Source organism: Bos mutus, chromosome 23, assembly GCF_027580195.1.
Source record: "Bos mutus isolate GX-2022 chromosome 23, NWIPB_WYAK_1.1, whole genome shotgun sequence".
In the NCBI taxonomy this organism is placed as follows: domain Eukaryota; kingdom Metazoa; phylum Chordata; class Mammalia; order Artiodactyla; family Bovidae; genus Bos; species Bos mutus.
The window spans coordinates 8,940,321-8,963,243 of record NC_091639.1 but is presented as its reverse complement, the minus strand read 5'-3'; the positions used below and the strand labels follow the sequence as shown (position 1 = coordinate 8,963,243).

Sequence of the window (22,923 nt, the reverse complement as noted above, 5' to 3'; positions counted from 1 at the left end):
GAATTTCAATTTGGTAACAATCAATGGTATCTATGGGTTCCCAGGGGCTCGGTGATAGAAGAATCCGCCTGTCACTGTAGGATTTGGTAGGAATATATCCTTTGTAATTATTCTCTGTAAAAGTAACACATACCTGTGGCAATCAATCAAATGCAAAAAAAGGAATATGACGAAATGCCAAGCTCGCCTCCTTCATCTAGCCACAAGATCCAGTTCTATTCCCCAAAGTCCATTACACTTCTGCTCCTTCCATATTTTTGGCAGAAAAATTTTTTATTCAGAAACCAACCTGTCTACATATAATCTATCCCGTAACAATACCGTATTGAATACTGAAAATTTGCTCACAGTAAATCTTTGGCACTCTCATCACACAAACAAAAAAATGGTAACTATGTGAGACAAGTTAACTAGCCTGATTGAAATAATCACCTCGTTACATGCGAATGTCGTACACCTTAAATATGTATAATTTTAAATCTTAAAAATAAAATCAAGATGAAATGTAGGGGCTTCCCAGATGACATTAGTAGTAAAGAACCTGCCTGCCAACACAGTAGACACAGACACAGGTTTGATCTCTGGGATCCGGAAGATCCCCTGGAGGAGGAAATAGCAACCCACTTTCAGTATTCTTGCATGGGAAATCCCATGGACAGAGGTTCTGATGGCCTACAGTCCACAAAGTCGCAAAGAGTCAGACACAATGAAACACTTTAGCGAGCATGCAAGACAAAATGTAGAAGTGAAAAAACACAATAATCATGAATAAGATAATACACCTTTTGTTTGCATCTCACATGGCTTTCTGTACTTACCTGTACATCCTAAGGTTCCCTTCATACCTCTTCAGAGATGTGTGTGTGTGTGTGTGTGTGTGGCTCATTGGCACTTTTTGTAAAAAGACCATGATTTATATAACCAGCCCTCCACTGCAGGCTTTTGTCTTATTTCCGGCTTTCTGATATTATAAACAATCTGTAACGAACAACCTTACATATCCATCTTACTGCAAGCATACATGTGGGTTAAGCCCTTGGAAAAGTACAATTCCTCCTGCGCCTGCCCCTCCTCAGATCTGTAACTCTGTAGATCTTCTGTCTGGAGTGTTTTTCCTTGCTTCACCATCTGGTAGGATGATGCATTGTAAGGTCTAGGGTAAGAATGTTTAAAACGTTGGCTACTGTTGCCAAACTGTCCTCTTAAAAGCTTGCACTGATTCATCCTTTCACCCACAGCGCATGGGAGTGTCTGTTTCATACTCTGCTCTCGCACCAGCTGACCCAGTGTGGTTCTCAATTTCTTCTCTTTGCCAAAATTATAAGTGAAAAACGGTAGTATCTCACTCATTTCAATGTGTGTTTCTTTAATTATGAGTGAGAGTGATATACTTTTATATTTATGGGACATTTATACTCTTCTTTGATTTGCGAGTTACTTCCTTTGCCTAGTTTGTTAAGTTGAAAATACAAACTGTGTTTGAAACCCTGATTAAACCCTTTAATGGTGACCCATTGCCTACAGGATAAAGTCTGGAATCCCTATTATAACACAAAAGAGCCTGTGTTCTGGTCCCTCAGAAGCCGCCTCTCTGACGTACTTGCTCCTCTTGCCTAAAAATTGAGGATCTAGTAACACCCAAAGTGGGTGGATCTAGACCCACCCACTTGTGGGTCCAAACCCGTATCATATCTTCTTTGGTAAAGACTCCTGTGACTGGCTGAAGGAATTCCACTTTTCATACAATTCCCCTTAGATAAAGAACTATTATAAAACATCCAACTATTTCCTGGAGCATTATTTTTTCTTATTAATCCCATTATCAGAGACCATTTGTAAATAATGTGTCTGTCACAGTTTCTGAGGTTTATACTGGTAATATCCAGATATCTTCCAGCCGGCTCTCACTAGATTCTCACCAAAGTTCCATCATTCTGATGGGAAGACATGCAAGGCATGCACTCCACACACGAGTGCAGGGCAACATTCACACCAGGAGTGTAAAATTAACCATAAAAGAAACTGGTCCAAACGGAGGCCAAAGATCCCAACAGCTTACCCAAGGGCCACTCTGGACACACTGTCCCGTGCTGGAATATCCTAGATACACACCCTAGCCTACTCTTCCCTGCCTGATTTCTCCCTGACCACACTTAGAACTTAACACCCCTACACATCCTTATATTCCAGCCCTGCTGAGGGCAAAGTCATTACCCTTCACACCCCATTACAACCTTTCTGGAATGCAAGAGACAAAAAATATTTACCCACAACACATTGAGCCCCAGAACCAATTCTCTACCCTAAAGAAAAAAGTAGAAAATACAGAAATGCTACACAAACAGATTTCGGTGGCAGGGTTATTTATAACAGCACACACTCAGGGAAATGTCTTACAGTCATCAGGAAGCCGTCATAGCTATGAGCAAGAGTTCTACGATGACCCAACATTAAGTTTAAAAATTAAAATGAGAGTGGGATAAAAATTAACTCCATATTAGATTTTTTTTCTTTAACCTTCACATTCTATTGTTTTTTGCTTTAAGGATGTTGCCTGAAATACACATAACGTTTTTTTCCATTCATATAGAGATAAAAAGTTGCAGCACAGAGAATAACATTTGTCCTGCTGGAGGTTTACAGGACCTATGTGGACAGCTGCAAGAACAAAGGATTCCCACACCAAGAAGTTTGGGACAACCAACCACAGCCCCCCCTCACCTTGCCTTTAAAAATGCTTTGCTGAAACCCTAAAAGAGTGTGAGGTTTGGCGGGGCATGAGCCACCCATTCTCCTTGAATGGCCCTGCAATAAACCTTTCTGTGCTCCAAAATCATATGTTTCGGTTTGTCTGGCCTCACTGTGCGTTGGGCACATGAAATTGAGTTCGGTAACATTTATATTTTGATTTCATCTTTGTGAAGTTACTTTGAATGAATGTGAGCAGATATATATGTAAATGAACATAACTGATAAGCAAGTAGGATACAGGGTGAATTTTCAATTTTCAAACTTTAATGGAAATTTTTATTAAAAAAAACTCTCAAGCTTATTTAGAATCTAGACACAAAATTATGACACTAATTTCCTTACATGGGGAGACAGTTTGTGATAATACCATAAGTCGACTCTTTTTAGAGATGTTTATATATCTTCCATTAGCATTCAACACACACGAGCCCACTGGTCTTTACAGAACAGCCAGCAACGGATGTGGCCATCAGGAAGGCCCGTTATCATGAGCACCTCTGTAAATACTGACCTGACCCAAATCTATCAAGTGAAGTTTTAGTCATTCATGCAGCAGGCAAGAAGGATCCTCATCGTAATGGCAAATTTTCTGTTAATAAATCTTTCCAGTTGTCCATGCATGAAATAAGAGTTTTGTGCCATGGTGGAGAAATTGTATAATTTTTTTTCCCCATTTAGGAATACATTATTGTAAAATGATATTGTAAAATGCCAGTTCATAATCGCTTCATAGAATCTTCACAGAAACACCTGGAAATGTAATTAGCATGCTGTTCAAACTATTGCATTATACAAGCCCTTCCTGGAGGTTGGGAAGCATTCAAAGACCCTTTACACGGGCGCCCTTGACAGCCAGGTGCAGGGGTAGCAGGCAGCTTCCTACAATTGCGGAGCCTCTCACGGCTCCCAAGAAGCCAGGCACTATAAACCCCAGACCAACGAACAGTGCAGCCTTTCCAAGGACACAGCAAGGCTGCTACGACCACAGAAGGGATATTCATTCTCTTTAGAAGCTCACACTGGGCTAACTGGAGGACAAAAATAGACGAAATGTTACAATAGTCTTCTTCTATGCTGAAACGACATCTGCATCTGAACATCATCGCCTCTCTTCCCTGACTTCTACCCCACAAAGCCCTCTCAGAGCGCTGCTGACTAATAACTCACTGGGACTAGACAGGGAAGTCCTCTGTGGCATCTGAGGTTATCACCCACAGCCTCCTTCCCCAGGTCAGACTCAAGGCAGGTTCTTGGAACACACTGCTTCCTTTCATTCACAGGATTTCATGAATAGTTAACACACGTTATAGTCTTGCAATGCCCCCACCCCAACTCACCCCTGAGCTAAGAGAGAGAAGGAAGACCTTTAAAACTGACCTTCAGAAACGATTCGATTCATGTGTGGGCTCCCCATCTATTTTCCCATTAAGGTTCTTTGAAATTTGTTTTAGTCAAACGAGCCCCAAATCATAATTGATTCACTGCAGAAGGTCATTCCTCTATTTCCTCTAACTGTACAAGGAAAACCAGCCCCAGTACAAATCAACCAACACATAAGAAGTCGTGTTCTTTTGAGACAAGTTAATATATATCATATAAGTATCATTCTCTGCTTAGGAATGCCAGCATTAATCACTAAATCACCACGTCTTCTTTCTCACATTATTTTGTTTTCTTAATGGGTCCTGCTTCCTGAATTCAAGTGTGTTTAACACGTCTACCTAGATATACGTACATCTCAACCTTTTCACTCTTTTGACTGCTTCAAGTCACATGTAACAGTGATATTTCTGAGCAAAGAAAGCCTAGATGACTTCGGCGTTAGACGGACTTGCATTCAAACCCTTTCAGTTCAGTTCAGTCGCTCAGTCGTGTCTGACTCTTTGCAACCCCATGAATCGCAGCACTCCAGGCCTCCCTGTCCATCACCAACTTCCGGAGCTTACTCAAATTCATGTCCATTGAGTCGGTGATGCCATCCAACCATCTCATCCTCTGTCATCCCCTTCTCCTCCCGCCTTCAATCTTTCCCAGCATCAGGGTCTTTTCAAATTAGTCAGGTCTTCGCATCAGGTGGCCAAAGGATTGGAGTTTCAGCTTCAGCATCACCCGTTCCAAAGAATATTCAAGATTGACTTCCTTTAGGGTAGACTGGTTGGATCTCCTTGCAGTCCAAGAGACTCTCAAGAGTCTTTTCCAACACCCTTCAGGGGCTTTACCATTAACCAGCCAAGTGACCAGGGGAAGTCACTGACCCTAGGCCTCATATTATCTTTATCTTTAAAACAGGTATTAGCAGTAACTGCTCAGTAAGTGCTCAAACAGATATTAGGAGGAACTGCTGAGGCTGTAAGAGCTATATCACAGCTCGTTGAGTATTCGCCATGCAGTGGGCACTCAATTATCCTCTGCTACCACTGTTATTGCTAGTGCTAATACATTATTACCATGTTCATAGTGAATAAAAGTCCAAGGGGAAAAGGTTAAAGATTTCTGGGGAAACACAGAAGATGAAACACAGCAGGAAGGGAAACACAGCAGACCTCAGAGACATTGTGGGTTTGGTTCCACACCACCGCAATCAAGGGACTATCATGATAAAGCAAGCCACATGAATTTTTTTGGTTTCCAAGTGCATATAAAAGTTATGTTTACACTATATTGTGGTCTATTAAGCGTCCAATACCATTCTGTCTAGGAAACAACCTACATACCTTAAAGATACTTTATTGCTAATAAAACGCTATCATCTGAGTCTTCAGCAAGTTGTAGCATAACATCGAAGATTCTTGATCACTATAACAGATAAAAAAAAGTTTGAAATACTGCACAAATGAGCAAAGTGTGACACAGAGATACAAAATGAGCAAATGCTATCAGAAAAATGGCGCCAATAAGACTTGCTCGATGCAGGGCTACCACAAACCTTCAATCTGCAGAAAATGCATCGTCCTCAACGCACAATAAAGCAAAGCATGATGAAATGAGGCATATATTAAAGCGACCGTGCAGAAAGGAGACACACATTGTAATGGGAACAGATAAGGAACTAACATACAGGCTGGATGCAAATGTCCCCAAACTGAATGGTGATTCATCACATAGTCAAGGTACTTCTGGACTGGAAGCCTGATAGGGCAGAAATGAGGCATCTGGTGCCCATGTACTTATTTGGGAATAAAAGTGGGATGGTCCAGCTGAGGGCTGGCTTCATCAGAGTGGAGGCTGGACCTGCCCATGGAGATGTGAGTCCATGGAGCCAGCAAATGTCTGAGAAGGTAACTGAACTTAGGAGGCATCAGAGCTTCAGAGGGGACAAATGAGAGCTTCCAGAGGAAAGGATGAGGAGGGAATAGAGCTGAGGAAGGGGAATAAAGAAAGAAGAATGTTCTGAGCACAGACGGGAGGAGCTCAGGGCCAGTGGAGCACACTGTCTGGTCCAGCGAGAGGCTGCAGTAGAGCGTGAGATGCCTGGAGGGGCTGGAGGTGGGAAAAGCGTCCTTGCCCCTGCTGGCCCAGGAGCTGACGACAGGCACAGTCAAGCACTGTGGGGAGAGGCGCTGAAGGACGAGAGAATCCGTAATTAGTGGAAAAAACTGGCCCTGGGACAAAATTTCCAATCAAGACATTCAGCAGAAGTGCTGAAGAAAAGAGACACAGTTGAGGGCTGCAGACAGACACTGAACTCTGCAAAGATGCAGAGACTCCGTGACCACTGATGAATTCAACTGAACTGGCAGACGATGAGGGCCGTGTGCGTGTTCTTAAGAGTTTCAGTCCAAGCGGCCCCTTCCACTCTCCCTTCAAGTTAACTGGCACGTCTGCTGTGTTTGCACAGCAGAACCGGTCTCAGGGCCTGTAGCTTCTGTCCAGGTGGCTTTGCACACAGTCACTATGCTCCCTGCCTTGCCTGGCACAGACCCACTTCATGCTTGCTGTCCTGGCTCAAGTAGTAATGACATCTCATTTTACTGTCAAAGATGTCCAGGTTTGGAAAATAAAGTACACGGTCGGTATTCCTTCCTATGTCTTTGTCTACTTTTGAGCGTCTGGACTTGCCACAGAGATCTGATTTTCAGGAGATTACACCTTCATTGTTTTTTCCCCCAAGAGTACCTCATTATAATCAGTATTTCTGCCTGTGATGTAGCAGAGGAGAAACCGGATGAAGCACTTCCTCGGGGGCCATTGTGTGTGTTCACTTAATTGTAAATTCACAGAGAAGAGGAAATACTTGAGTGAACTAACCTGTGGGCACCTAGGAAAATGCGGGGTAAACTTCAGCTGTGTGGAACTGTACAAGGTGTCTGAAAGCAAACTCTTACACCCAGTACCCAGATAAACATTCCCTGGTGGTTCATCGGTAAAGAATCCTCCTGCCAACGCAGGAGATGAAAGAGATGTGGCTTCGATCACAAGGTGGGGAAGATATCCTGGAGAAGGAAATGGCAATCCACTCCAGTATTCTTGCCTGGGAAAACTCATGGACAGAGGAGCCTGGCAGGTTACAATCCATGGGGTCACCAAAGTTCAGACATGACTGAACACACACACACACACACACGTCTAAGAGGAGCTCATCATAACTGTCGTCTGACACATACACCGTTCAAAAGCTGAAACTATGAAATAACTATTTCATTACTCTTGGATGTTTCTTTGCTTTCTAAAGCACTTCTAGGAAAAAAAAAATAATGGCAGATAAAACTTACAAAATACTTAACTATGTTCAAGGTATTATCCTAAGAGCTTCCACAACTCCTTTTTCAATCTTCACAGCTTTATGAAGTGTTGGGTTTATTCCTATTTTAGCTGAGGGAACTGAGGTCAGAGACTACAAAGTACTTTCCTGAGACACCTGACCAGAGAGGCTGCAGGGTCCGTGCCTTAACCACTGGTTCACACCGCCTCGTCACAGGGAACTCCGATTACCTTGCAAGTCAGTGGCCGGGCAGACGCCTCATCACAAATGCTGTGAAGCCTGTGTCCTTTCAGAATCAGTTCTGCCGATGTCCAGCCCTCAAACAAGCACTTGCTCCAGAAGCCGGGCTGTCAACGACTGCTCACCTAATCCAGGATCTTTTGTTTCTGTGTGCCCTATAGCAGAAAGATGCCATGTTCCAGGCCAACAGAAATGCGATGGTTTTGAATGGTATTTGCTTGGAGCCGGTTCATTGTATTCTTTCTTAGTCAATAAACAAACAAACCATCTGCCATGTACATGACACTGAGCTAGATACTGTGTGATGCAAAGATGGGTAAGTTGTTAACCCCTGCCTCTAAGGGCATTCAAGAAAGAAATCATGATTTCCAGTGTCCGTGTTTATTGATGAGATTCTCTTCCTTCACATTTCAGCTTTCTAGAGATAAGCAGGAAAAGGAAAGGATCCTGTAACATCACTTTAGTGCAAATGAATGGTATGTTTTAGCATCTAAATTATGAGTTCCCATATTCATGGATCCAAAATGCAACGTAAGTGACAAGATGCCAGGCTTAAGTTCTTACCCTGCCATTTCTAACTGAAAAATATTTAGCTGCTTTAATCATCAGTTTCTCCACCTGCCAAATGGGCCTAATAACACCATGCAGGTCTGTTGTGAGAGTAAAGTAATATGGCATGGAAAGGGTCGTGCATATTTCACATTCCCAAAAAACCCAATAGATTATAACAATTTCCCTTGTTATCAACAAAACTGTTACAGCACATCATACATGGAAAGAAGGGAATAAGCAGCACTTGCAGTTTTCTTACACCTTGACAATGGAGGTTGCTGGCTTGCAAAAACGGCACCCCATGAACCATGCTCCTGGTACTCACACTCTTGTTTGGTTTGCTTCAACAAAGAGTCTGGGCTGCTCCGGTGACTTGTTTTTAAGCAACAGAACCCTGCAAATGGGATACTGGGCCAACTCTGGACAAGAGTCTTAACTGGCCTGGCAGCTTTTACTTTTGCATTCTTGGGGGCCCTGAATCACCCTGCTGGACAAACCACAGGAAGAGACCTCGTGGAATGGCTCTGTGAGGACCCAGAGAAGGAGGGAGGCCCCAGGAGCCTCCAGTCCCATCTGTCTGCAAACACGTGAGAGGCCCCAGGGCAGACTGACTGAAGAACCATCCAGCTGAGCCCAGTCATAGGATGTAATACAACTGAGTTCATTGCTTTAAGCCGCTAAGTTTTGGGGTGTTTCATTCCAAGCAACAGATAACCCAAGCAACAGTACTGCCCAGATAACCTGACCTATGAACTCTGATAAACTGAAAAGCAATCATGGAAGTCCTTCCAAGGCAGGGACCTTCTGGCTTATGCTTCAGTCGCTGCCCTCACCTCTCCACTTTCAGACTATTAGCGGACCTCAACAATACAGTTGGCCAGCCACTGCACTTGGGTACCCATTATATCAGGTGCTCTACCTAATGCTGGGGGTCAGAGGGGCAAAGGCAGGCAGGACTGCCATCATCAAAGACTTCACAGTCTTGACATGTAAGCAAAGCACGCTGCATAAAGTTCACTTCAACAGGAAACAATGATTTCTATACAGTCTCCACTCCAGGTGGGGGCTGATTTTCACAACCTTTAGCCTGTCCCTCCTAGAGTTGTCCTTTAAAAATAGGACCACTAAGTCTACTTTGCCTTCTAACCCCTAGATGTTCCTGCTCTGGGCCATGATGGGTACGCAGGAAAGAAGATTCTGTACCTGTCCATGCTCAGCCTTTTTTGTTGTTGTTGTTGAAGAAACTGAATTTTCCAGTCATACAAGGAGAACTGTGATCCAGCCAGGTGCTGAGAGCTACGCAACTTGATGATTTCTTATTAAAATCAGATGCTCAATAGTGCTCTGATTATTTGCATGTTTGTTTTTCCTCGTCAGGAGACTTGTCATCACTGAAAAATGTGTGGAGACACACTTAATCTGCCTCCACAGTCACTGCGCTGATGTTTCTGTTTCCCCTGGAATGCTAAAGCCACGTGAAGGCAAACTCTGCATCTTGACACAATCCAATCAATCTCAAAACACGCTTCCCTTAAGCTCATACCCCTTCTGGTGATTACTCTGTATTTCTCCTTCTCCCTTCTAGCCAAACTCCTTAAAAGAAGTCTGCTTCCTCAGTGCTCATTTACACCTTAACCATAAGCTTTCTAAACTCCAAGCCATATGGATTTTCTGAAACTGTTCTTCCCAAAGACACCAGTGATGAGTTGTCACTGAACCCAACAGGCACTTTTCAGTCCTGACTATCTCGTCAGGTCCTGGCAGACCGGGGCCCCCTCCTGTCTTGAGATCTGGACAAGGAAGCCAACGACCCCCTCCTGGTTTTCCTCCTAACTCTAGCGGGCCTCGTCTACCTTCTCCATAGACTCCTCTGTCTGTGTTCCTGACTTACAGGTCAGGGGACCTCAGGGGGCTCCGAAAGCCCCTCTTTGCTTCCCATGGGACATTCTCCTTTGGACTTTTCATTCCATGGCTTCAACGAATATCCAGGTCCCACAACTTGCAGATCAGCATTTCCAGCCAGACCTCTCTTGATTCCAGTCCTCTGTATTCAGTATCTTCCATCTATATTTAATATCCCTCCAGCATGCCTCCAAATATATGCTCACTTTCCCCCATAAACACGATGTGGTAAGTGGTACCTCCATCCATCTGACTGGCGTGTCATTGCTCAAGAGAGAAACCAGAGCCTGCTCTTTACTCCTCCCTTACTCTTCACATCCAAGCTGTAATCAGGTCCTGCTCATTCTGCCTCCTAAATATCCCCAGCAACTGTCTTGGTTATCTTCATTTCTCGCTCACAGTATAATCAACCACCTGCTAACCACTTTCCTTGTTACCAGAACCAGAGACACTTCATATTCCTTTGGTTGTGACAGCAATGAGGTATCTTGATTCTCTCACAAGCAAATCTTCTGTCATTACAAACACAAATATATAGAAGAAGCTACATTAACAGCACTGGGTACCCCTGCAAACTTTCCCCATCATATAGAAAAGGAGCTTTCAAAAAGGCAGGTCTTCCGACAGCTTCCTTAGGATAATGCATCAGGAAAAAGCCTGATGAGAACTCCACGATGTTCTCATGAGAACCTCTAAGAGCAGACCCTTGCCCACCTCTTCTTCCTCATCTCTCACATATTCTGAACACCTCTCAGCCAACAGTCCTTTCCCAACCACCACCTCTCTGCAAGCTGTAGACAGCCAATCTCTCCTGTCCTCTTTCCCAGGCTTCCTTCCACTGGGAGAGAAGATTCTCTCACCCCCATTGCCTAACCCCTTAGTTAAATGCCCGTTTCTCTAGGAAACCTTTCCTGGTAAGTTAAGAGTGCAGTTGGCTTTGTCTCCTTTGAGTTCCTGGAGCTCTTGTGTGTCTCCCATCACTTTCACTGGGCTGACCAAAAAGTTCATTTGGATTTTCCCATACCATATAATGCAACAACTGGAATGGACTTTTTGGCCAACCCAATGCTCTGTTGTAATTATTGACTCCATTACTTGGTTTTCCCTTCAGGCCATAACCTTTGGGGGATGGGGGCTTGTCTGTCGTCACTGCTGCCTTCTTTAGGCACAGTGGCAGTGCTTGGTACATACATCGGTGCAACACGCCAAGCTGCTATTATTTCTAGACTGGCTGTGGTTTACAGAGGTCTGAAATTCTAACCTCTGGCCAGGCGGATAACATTACCTTGTCACCTGGGAAAGCGCGGCTACAAGAGAACATTAAAGTTAGGGCACAAAGTCCTAAACCAGCTGTCTTCCAAGCACACATGTGTCTATTCATGATAACTGATGTTGTCAATCTATCCGTTTCAGCTCTCCGCCTGAATGGGAAGGAAAAAAACTTCCAACTCAAGAGTGCCAGTGATGATCCAGAGGGTCTTCGTAGTGAACACAGCCAGTCTTGTGCCGGATCTGAGGCAATGATTCCACTTGTGAAAGGGATTTTCAGTTCTATGCCAGAAAAGGATGTCACGATAAGCCTGGAAGAAAAGTTTAGGGTTTCATTCTCTCTTCCAGGAATTGCAGGTGACCTAGGTCTTCCCTGGAGACTCAGATGGTAAAGAATCTGCCTACAACTCAGGAGACTGGGCTTCGATCCCTAGGTCAGGAAGATCCCCTGGAGAAGGGAATGGCAACCCACTCCAGTATTCTTGCCTGGAGAATTTCATGGACAGGGAAGCCTGGCAGGCTATAGTCCATGGGGTTGCAGAAGAGTCAGACAGGACTGAGCGACTAACATTTTGCCTCAATCACACAGCATGCTAGGGATCCCTAATAGACAGGAATCAGCAAGGTGGGGCTAGCAGGGGGGCCAACTGTCCTGGATATCAGTGACAGACTCTCCCTTCAGAGCCAGGAAGCCAACACACCAGGTCCAAAGGCAGAATCCAGTTTACACTGTCTTCACTATTTTCCCTGGTGGCTCAGAGGCTGAAGCGTCTGCCTGCATGCAGGAGACCTGGGTTCAATCCCTGGGTCGGGAAGATCCCCCCTGGAGATGGAAATGGCAACCCATTCCAGTATTCTTGCCTGGAGAATCCCATGGACAGAGGAGCCTGGTAGGCTACAGTCCACGGGGTTGCAAAGAGTCAGACACGACTGAGTGACTTCACTTTTACTTTCACTATCTAAGCAGTTTTATTTGAAGAAGAACAATTCTAGAGACATGGGCTACTCAGGGACTCCTTGAAGCTAATGGTTGCTAAAGATATCAGTAACTCTGCATGAATGGATGCAAGAAATAAAGGAAGTAGAGTCTGGCCCTGAGGGAAAGGGGCGACTAGAAAGTAGCTGAAGTAGGTACAAGCCAGGGTTCAGGGTTGGCTCCTGCTCTGGGGAGGGGCGGTGTGAGATAAACAAAATCTACAGCTGAAGGGCAATCAGTCTGGGGACCTAATGAGAAGGCTGGAGCTCCGTGCTCACGTGAGTCCCTAAGCATCTCCTACCCACAGTTGTATTCATGTCATGCTATACAGAAAAACACTGGGCAAGTCATGCAGACTGTTCTTGGACCCTGTTATTAATATGAACAGAGCTCCCAACACATTTCAGGCCTGGCCCTTCAACACTGCTGGCAGTTGGGTGGGGCTGGAGCCAAGTAAGGCAGCGCTAGGGGTGAAAAAAACCCGTCTGCCAGGAGACATAAGAGACATGGGTTCAATCCCTGGGTTGGGAAGATTACCTGAAGAAGGAAATGGCAACCCATTCCAGTATTCTTGCCTGGAGAATCCCATGGACAGAGGAGCCTGGCGGGCTTACAGTCCATGGGGTTGCAGAAGAGTTGGACATGACTGAACGACTTAGCACTCACAGAGCAAACAAAACCCAGGGGTTGGTGCTCAGGTTCCCAACTGTGTGCCAGGCAGACGGACCACCCATCACTTCTGCTTGAAAGTCGCTGCCTTGCTGTGACACAACTTGACCTGTGCTAGATGAGGGTTTGTTAATAGCTGGAGTAAATGTTTAAAAAGCAACCTTTGATTTTCTATGAATTAAACTGCAGTACTTTACTGGCCTGAAATTATTATGGGCTGAATCATCTCAACTGGAATAAAAGAAACAGAATCTTTCCAAGAACATATCAATGAACAATTAGTTGAACAGCAGAATCAAAGGACAGTTCCTTTCATTACTTGATTGAAAATAGGAAATTAAATCAGCACAAGATTTTGCGATAAGAGAGATACATAGGGTGTTTGCCCTACGTATGGGACGGGATCATTTCTCACATTCTAAATAACTTCCTGACCTATTCCTCCACCTCAGCCACCCAATTCCAAAGCTTTGGTCTGCATTTTGTCTCCATAACTTCGAAGATCGCAAGTTCAACAATGCGGTTCTGAACCCACGAGCTCCTGTCCTGCCAGCTTGCTTCTGGCAACCGATCCCACTGACCGTCTTAAAATTCTTTGACTTCTTTGGAACTTAAAGTCACTTTTTATTAGAGTTATTTCTTTTGTTTAAATTATGGAAATTTCAAATATACAGAAAACTGTAGAGAATAACATTCACGAACCCACCACCCAGGATACACATTAATACTGGACCTTTTTGCCTCATATTGTTTAAAAGAAATAAAATGTTACAGTTTCTGTTGAAGTTATCAGGAATCCCTCCCATTCCCATTCACTGTTTTCAGGGCATATATACTGCTGTAAAAACTACAACGTATCTCACTCTGTCCATCCTTCTACAATTTGCTTCCTTCACTCATCAGCATCTTCAAGATTGATTTTTTAAAATTCCTTTCAACCCACTGGACCTCTCCTTTCCTATCCAATGTAAATTCTAGGAGCACATTGGAATGAATTGTATCCCCTCAAAAGATGTTCAAGACCTAACCTTCATCAATGAACCTTACTGGGAAATATGGTCTTTGCACACGTAACTAAGTTAAGGATCTCTGGATGCAGTCATCTGTCTTGGACAGTCGAAAGCATCAGTTCTTCCGCGCTCAGCCTTTTTATGGTCACACTTTCATATCCATACACGACTACAGGAAAAACCACAGCTTTGACTATGTGAACCTTTGTTGATGAAGTGATGTCTCTGCTTTTTAATATGCTGTCTAGGTTTGTCATAGCTTTTCTTTCAAGCAGCAAGCATCTTTTAATTTTGTGGCTACAGTCGATGCTTTTGAACTGTGATGTTGGAGAAGACCCTTGACAGTCCCTTGGACTGTAAGGAGATCAAACCAATCAATACTAAAGGAAATCAACCCTGAATACTCATTGGAAGGACTGATGCTGAAGATTCAACAATTTGGTCACCTGATGTGAAGAGCTGATTCATTGCAAAAGATTCTGATGCTGAGAAAGATTGAGGGCAGGAGGAAAAAGGGAATGACAGAGAATAAGATGGCTGGATGGCATCACTGACTCAACGGACATGAGTTTGAGCAAGCTCCAGGAGATAGTGAAGGACAGGGAAACCTGGTGTGCTGCAGTCCATGGGGTCGCAAAGAGTTGGACATGACTGAGCGACTGAACAACAATCCTGGATATGGAATGGATTCTTCATGCAATGTCTCCTCTCTCCTCCTAAGAGAAAGGAGACTGAGATTTGAGACAGAGAAATCAGGTGGGATGAGGACCATGTGAAGACTGAGATTCAAGTCTGGCAGCTACAAGCCAGGAAACACTTAGGGTTGCCCAGTAGCTACCAGAAGCTACGAGAGGCATGGGATAATTCTCCCTCAAAGCTTCTGGGAAGAACCAACCTGCCAACACCTTGATATTGCACTTCTGGCTTCCAGAATTACGAGAGAAGAACTTTCTGCTCTTCTCAGCCTCCAAACTTGCAGTGATTTGTTACAGCAGCTGCAGGAAACTGACATAAATAATCCCCGTTGTCTATCTTGCCCTTTTATCCATCTGGCAAAACTCCAGCCATGGACAGACCCAGCTATCTGCTTTATGCATAGCTGTGCTCAGACAGCCATGCAGACTCATCACCATCGACCTGAATTGGGCCTAACTCTGCACATCTTCCTCATCTCCTCCCTGGTAGGAGATGATTTTATTTATCACCTAGGAAGACTCAGGGTCACTTCCAACTTCCTACTTGACCAGGAAACTAGGCCCTCTGATTCCCTTGCTTCACTGGAGGAGGCTGTTTAGCCCTTTGCAGATGCTAATTCTCCCATCGGTGCTCTATATCCCAACTACCTCTGTCATCTCAGCCCTCTTACCCTTTTGGTTTCATATTTTCTAACTCTTTCTACTGGATTCCTCACACTGGCTCCTCTTGCTTCTGTCCCCTTCATCATAAAACACCAGCAACAAATTAGAAGGCACACACACAGTCCCTCCCAAGCAAAATGCACACGTACAAGCCCCTGAAGACACATTCGTGTCCTCCACCATCCATTCTGGTGTTGTCTCTTCTCCACTTGACAGCCAGACATTTTGAGAACTTATTCTTCCTTATTTCCTGCTAAATTCTCACTCCACCCTCATTTGGCACCTACTCCCAAAGAATCCACCTCTCACTAACTTCAGTGAACTCTAGACGACCAGAATCACTGATGCCGACGGGCATTTTTCTGTACCTCTTTCACTTGACTTCTTCATGGCAATGAACAGAGGTCATCATTCCCCACGTCTTGAAACATTTCTTGTCTCTTGGCTCCTGTCTTCACATCCTTCTGGTTTTCCTCCTACATCTTTCTTCCTCCTTCACAGGTTCAGGCCACTCTGTCCAGTCACTAGCAATGACATTCTTCCTCTGTCTACAAGACAGTCTTCAGCCCATTTTCTTCCCTTTCCCTACTCACTCCCTTGCCAAGCTCACATATGGTCATCGCTCTAATCAACACGCGATCCCAAAGTAAATCCAGAGCAGACCTCTCCTCTGCCTTCTGTATATTCAATGCCAACACTGGGTATCACAAAGTTGACTCGAACAGAGACCTAAAATTAGAACCATTTCCCCTGCACTTCCCCGCCCTGCCTCCGCTCCTCCAAACCTGTCACTCTCCCAAAGGACTCATTTTTAAGGCCACGCCATATACCCTAGATCAACATTAGAGTGTCAGATGTGACACTTCTCTCTTCTTCTGCCAACTGATCTGTTGCCAATTCCTGTCACTAGTTTCTTATGACATCTCCTAAATCCACCTATTATTCTATCACCAAATATTAGTCCAACCTACCAGCACCTGCACAGCAACCTCCTAACTGGTTTTCCTGCAGCCACGCCCACTCTTGTCTAATTTTTCCTACAGGATACAGGACCAGCGAGGCTCCGGTCTCCGGTAACCATTCCAGCCTCAGTCCATCCCATATGCCTTGCTTTCCATTCTCTAGCCACTGATTTTTGCTTTCCTAGCTTGCTCACTCCTGCTCTGTCCACCACAGGACCTTTGCACACGTCATTTCTGCTACCTGGAATGCTAATTTTATAAATTTTTACTTCTCCTTCAGATCCCAGCTCACATTTCTCTCTCTCAGGAAAGTCTCCTTGCTCCCTGAAGCTCCCCCTCTCCACCATTCTTTTGAGTACCTTCCCTTCGCTGTCCTATCACAGGTGTGATCTTAACCATAACTGTAACCTTAACCTTTACTCTTGCAATTTGATTGTCTGCCTCTTCCAACGACACCACGCATGCCAAACCCACAAGATCTGGTTTCCGCTCACGCTCATACCCCATGGCCAGTGTCAGTATGTGGATGGCACTCAGGACAAGGTTTGTATTATTTTTTTTATTGTTGTTCAAGCCCTAGGGATGCAGGAAAGCTTTAGAAGCACAAAGGGAATTTTGGCACATGGTAGATTTCCAGGGCCAACTCCTGCAGCTTATGATTTTCTGTCAAGAGGAAACAAAACCGTAATTCGGTGGCATCTTCACAGTTTATTCCTGCCAGTTCTGCTTTTCTATAAATACAGTCCTCATTTTCAAGGGATCTGGAGAAGATGGCTGTGGTTGACTACTCTGGGGGAGGCCCTCTCGATTTCGGACAGGATGCTGTCACCTGTCTCTGCCCCTGGGGCAGGTGTGGGGTGTGTGCTGGACACCTGTTGCTGATTCTACAGAAGCTGGACCTGTCGGGCTGAGTGTATCACAGGACCTGGGCAGGGCACCTGAGGGCAGGCCGAAGGGCGTGTCAGGATCATCTCCACGAGGACGTGTGATGTGGTGTTCTATCCATTCCTGTTTTATTCCTACCCTCGTGTAACGCCGGATGCTTCTGAGAGAAGCTCCCTGTCCTGTTGGGCTTTCACCACCATCCAAAGTTCAGTGCTGAAGACCTTTTAAGGACACCAGCCTTCAGCTTGGAATACAAAGACGTTTGAGCAGCATGGAACGTGGAGATAGGTCTTTGATAAACTCATGTAATTGCTGATGCCAAGACTGAGGAAAATGTTGAGCTCATCATTTTCCAACGTGGTTCTCTTATTGCTAATATGGCTTACAAAGCCAGATTTCTGGATGCACCTTTGAAAATGCTGTATACACAGACACATGCATTCTGTAACTTGAGTTACAAGGAAACTACAGTATAGCTAATTCTGGCAAATTAGAAATGTAACTCACTGTGGAAATAACAATAGGCCAAGTATCCACTGTATTAATGTCCTTTTGTGTAATCAAGAAAGCACACAAGTTTAAATGCAAATACATAACATAAATGTAATACCTGGGCTTATTCTGTGTATTTAAAATTGTGGGAATTGTTTTACATATGAAATTACATTACATACACATATGTACACACACACACGACAAATATTTGCATAATGGTTGAAATTGATCAACCAATTAACATTCCCACAATCAGTCAATTCTTTTGTACATTTAAAACCTGAAGCTTAGCCACGCATAGGAAAGTTTGTACTTCAAAGTACTATTTGATCATACACACAATTTATCATGTTAAACATCCTTCAGTTGTCATTTTTTTCTCTGTGAAGCTAAGAACTAGCACAGAAGTCTCTCCTTATTTACAAAAATCAGGAAGAATATTTCTGAATCCAGGTAAGAACAAAATATACTACAGTGCACACCACTGACTTAAACTAAAAACCAGATTAGCTGGTTACAGCATATAACCCATCCATTTATCATGGTTTACAGACAGCCCACAGCCTAGCTTCCATTTTCTCTAATTCAGGAGCTGACTGGCCTTTAAAATAAAGCCACACAGGGACTTCATTGGTAGTCCAGTGGCTAAGACGCCACGCTCCCAATTCAGGGGGGCGGGGGTCGATCCCTGGCCAGGGAACTAGATCTCACAGGCCACAACTAAGACCCCACACACTGCAGTGAAGACAGAAGGTCCCCTGTGCCATGACCAAAACTCGGCACAGCCAAACAATAAAATAAATACATTTTTAAAAAATAAGTAAAACACATGGAAATATTACATTCATCTGCCAAATGAATCAGTTTGGCCACTGAGGTCATAACAACTTGCTAAGATGAGTTAATACTAAGAAAGATTAAAGTTGCAATTTTGCCTATCTCAGGTCTTAATTCTTTCTCTCTAAAGTTTTAAATGAAAAAATTTTCAGACTTTAATGGTTCATGAGTAGTCTGATGCCACTGGATTTGCATCCATCAAAGGACAGGTTCTCTGATACCTTAAAGAAGTCAGCACAACGGTTCAGGTGCCTTTTTGCACAAGAAGCATCGGAGCTTCGCCCCACGGTCTTGCCAAATGGACCAAGCCAAGCTCGTGACTGTCCAGAGGAAATGCATCCGCTACAGCATCATTCAGGAGTTCATGCTGATACATGGCAATTATTTAAATGTATTATATAGGATTGTTTCATTATAAGCTGTTTTCATAGCACAGTCAGGAGGACCACAAAGGAATCTGTGGAATCTTATTTTTTTCCAGTGCTTCCAGAACATTCCCTGTTTCTTTCCTGTTCACATCTGACCTCTCACTTTGCCTGAGAATATATTTCATTTATATTTCTGTTCTCCAAGGCAATGCTCTAAGTGCCCTTTTCTGTTTCACTCTGGGGGGATATAGGAGAGTCATCCCTTTAGAGTTTTGCTTGCATGAAAACCTCTCAGAAGTGTTTAGAGATATGTAAATGACCTACACGCTTTATGATACCTTAATAAGCCTGTATAATGGAGAAAAAGCCAGGGAGAACGCATTCAGGTGAAGAGACTGTCAGCGGGGTGACAATTTAGAGATTCATGCAATTCACAGATTCATTCTAATCTCAGGAATGAACAAGTGATGGCAACAGGACATGGAGGCGTCCATCTCAGAAACAAGCAGCAACTGGGGATGGCTACATGAACACTGGTACAGATTTCAAGACTTGGCAACTTTCCTATCTCTTTCTCTTTCATTCCTCAAAGCAACCAGCATGAAAATTCTCAGATCTGTAGACAAGGTACGAGAAGCAGATTGCCTATTTCACACTTTGGGAGTGAGCCACAGCGGGAAGAGGACCAAGAAAGAGAGAAGGTGATGATTCTGAGGAGGAGGGAGAACAGGACATGGGGTAAGAAGGAACTAAAAGCCCCAGAGTGGCCCTAGATGACCTGTGTACTTACGTTATCAAAATCAGAATGAAACAAAGCGAATGAATCTGCATGGTTCCTCCATCATCTCATCTCAAACCCAACACAGTGAAACCAGAACTCTTAGCATTTCTTTCCCTAGGCATTTCTCTGTGTAATACTCTTACCTATTAAAAAAAAAATGCACATAAAGTGCCACCAGGAACATCCTACTAATACATAGTCACGTAAGGTACCATTCTCACCCCATCTCACAAATGAGAAAACTGGGGTGCAAGGTTCAATCAACCAAGGTCACGCAACTAACAAGTTTCAGAGCTGAACTTGAAGCTAGGTCATCTGACTCCAGAGTCAGGGCTCGTCAGACCCCAGCCATGCTGAGTGTACCCAGATTCCCTTGCTGTCGACTAGGCTATGAACTAGAGAGTTACCTTTGTCATTTTACAATGATGCTTCACTTATTCAAGATTTTTCCTCCATAAAAAAAAAAAATACCTATTCCTATCTGCCAACAACCATATACAACTTACTTTCTGCTCTGTGTCGATTTTTAACCAGAGGAGGGAAAATAAGGATAAAAAATAAGAAATGGATTGTCAACGCTGGAATGAAAGCATTCAAGTATGGGCAAGGTGGAGTGCTAAGTTCAGATATTTATAGATCAAATCAAAGTGGTGGTTGTATAAACCGAAAAGCACCAACAAAAAGCCCGAGACTCGTGAAAACACACAGGATCTAAAAGCCATTTTCAATCACACTGAAGAATTATTCCACACGAGAGCAATTCCAAGGCTTGATTTTTTTCCCTTTGGTTCAGGCAGCCAACTGTAATTAAATTCTACTAACAAACCTACCGAGTTGAAGTCAACAGATGCCCAATGAAAAATCAAGGCAAACAAATAACCTTACCTGCAGACGTGTGTTTGAACTTTTCGCTTTTCTTCTTCCTCCATTTCCAAGGCTTGAAGATCCTCCCCAGGTTGGCAAACTTACTTCTCCTCCGGATGGGTGGGGTGTGGGTACCTGGGACGAGGGAGTCAGAACGCATGGCCGCCAGCCTCTCCACTTCCTCAGCTTGTTTTCCCGAGGAGGAGATGGAAAAAGGAGAAAGAAAAGTGTTAAAACGGGAGCCTCACAGATGGCCAACGTTTTCCATGGTTACAGATAACAGAAACCACGTGACCGAACTTCCGTTTCTCTTTTTGCCTTTTGGAATGGGAGTCATACCAACATGTTCTAAAGGCTGGTGACAGTCAGCCAAAGCCTAGGGGATCTGGAGCACCCAAAACGGATTTGGCCAACCTTAACCTAGGCTCGAGAAGGAGGACGAGGAGGAGCAGAGCCCTCCTGACACAGAGACTCCCAACAAGGCGAGGACAGGCCGTGAGAAGAGTCAGATGACAGTCAGTGTCACTACCGGTCCAGCACTTTCTCGAGTAAGACTTGGCAGACGCTATCACTACAACACCGTCTGCTGAGAAAAGAGGGAGAAAACATTTACCAACCGTCCATTCCAATGCCAGCACGTTCTACCACCCACGACGCTCTTTCCTAGGATGATGCTTCACCCAGACGGGCAGAAGCACTAGACTCTACTGAATGAGTGGCTCCACCTTAAAATCCAATTGACTGTTTTCAGAATCACACTTCAGTAGATCTTATAATTGCTTTAATTCCTCTAGGTCTTTTTGTTCCTGGTACTTTGCTTTAATAAAAAAATTCTTAGAAACTGAGAGTGGAGAGCGACATTAGGTACCATCTAGACTCATCCCACGGAGAAGGCAATGGCAACCCACTCCAGTACTCTTGCCTGGAAAATCCCATGGACAGAGGAGCCTGGTGGGCTGCTGTCTATGGGGTCGCATAGAGTCGGACATGACTGAGCAACTTCACTTTCACTTTTCACTTTTCATGCTTGGAGAAGGAAATGGCAACCCACTCCAGTGTTCTTGCCTGGAGAATCCCAGGGACGGCGGAGCCTGGTGGGTTGCCGTCTATGGGGTTGCACAGAGTCGGACACGACTGAAGCGCCTTAGCAGCAGCAGCAGCAGCAGACTCATCCCAACAACTTGACATTTGAGGACATGAAGACCTTCAAACTCATAATGCCTTGGGGACCCTTTCTTAAGGGCCACAATCTCTCTGACTCCTTTTACCACTTGGGACAAAACTTTTCCAGTGTACTTGAGCATCCATAGATCTCAGGGAGGTAAAGAGAAGGTAACCTTATTGGCAAAATCAAGGCAGGAGGGAGGGACCTGCCTTTCCAGAAAGTCCAGTTACATCTAGAGCTGAGGCCAACACAGAACCACTCTGCTGAGCCTCTAACATAATCCTTCAGAAAAACTCCTGGACTTCGCAACACAGGCTGATCTCTGAAGCTCGGTCTTACAGCCTGATGTTTTACCTGCTGTCATCCAGTATGGATTGAACTCAGGAGATTCAATTATTCAACAGAAAGAGAAAGAACAGCACTGAAACATACACACTGCCATGTGTGAAGCAGATACCCAGTGGGAATTGGCCATATGATACAGGGAGCTCAAAGGGGACATATGTATGCCTATGGGTGATTCATGTTGATGTACGGCAGAAACCAATACAATACTGTAAAGAAATTATCCTCCAATTTAAATAAAAACAGACCTATATATGGGACCTCAACCATGTGCTAGGCAGTGTGCGACAGTGACAGATGATGGCAGGTTGGTAAAGGCTGTGGGCAAGACTGAAAGGAAGTAGATGAATTTTAGAGACATCTGGGAAGCCAAGTCAACAGGACCCAGGACTGACTGGGTGGTTGAGGGGGAGGAGGCAGATCATTCCTGATGCCCCATGGATCACGTCAGTGGAATGGCCCCCTCCATTCATGGAATCAGGGAACACTGTGGGGCCATCAGTTTGGGGGACGGTGGTGAGCACTCAACAACTTGAACACATTGCATGGCGAAAGCACTTAACCCTTTGACTACAGGGTTCAGTGCATGGGGACCCCTCTCTTCCATCACTGTCTTATGTGACCACTTAATAGTGAGCCAGACACTGATCTTTCCTGGAACAGATACACCGAAGAACTGGACATGGTTGGGCAGAGTCTAGAGGAGGAGACAGTGGCATCAGTGTGGAAATTCCTCTGTCAGAGGGAACTGCCAAATTCAACAGAGGCAAAGAGGACAGAGGGGCGGACTCT

At 44.4% G+C, this 22,923-nt stretch overlaps 1 protein-coding gene across 1 annotated transcript in view; it reads right to left on the bottom strand.

Moving 5' to 3' along the window:
• Positions 1-22,923, bottom strand: part of LOC102281286 (phosphatase and actin regulator 1) — a 254,955-nt gene that overhangs the window by 188,807 nt on the left and 43,225 nt on the right. Inside the window, 1 exon segment of the mRNA XM_070361372.1 lies at positions 20,643-20,807. Within this exon segment, the coding sequence (XP_070217473.1) occupies positions 20,643-20,807 (165 nt within the window).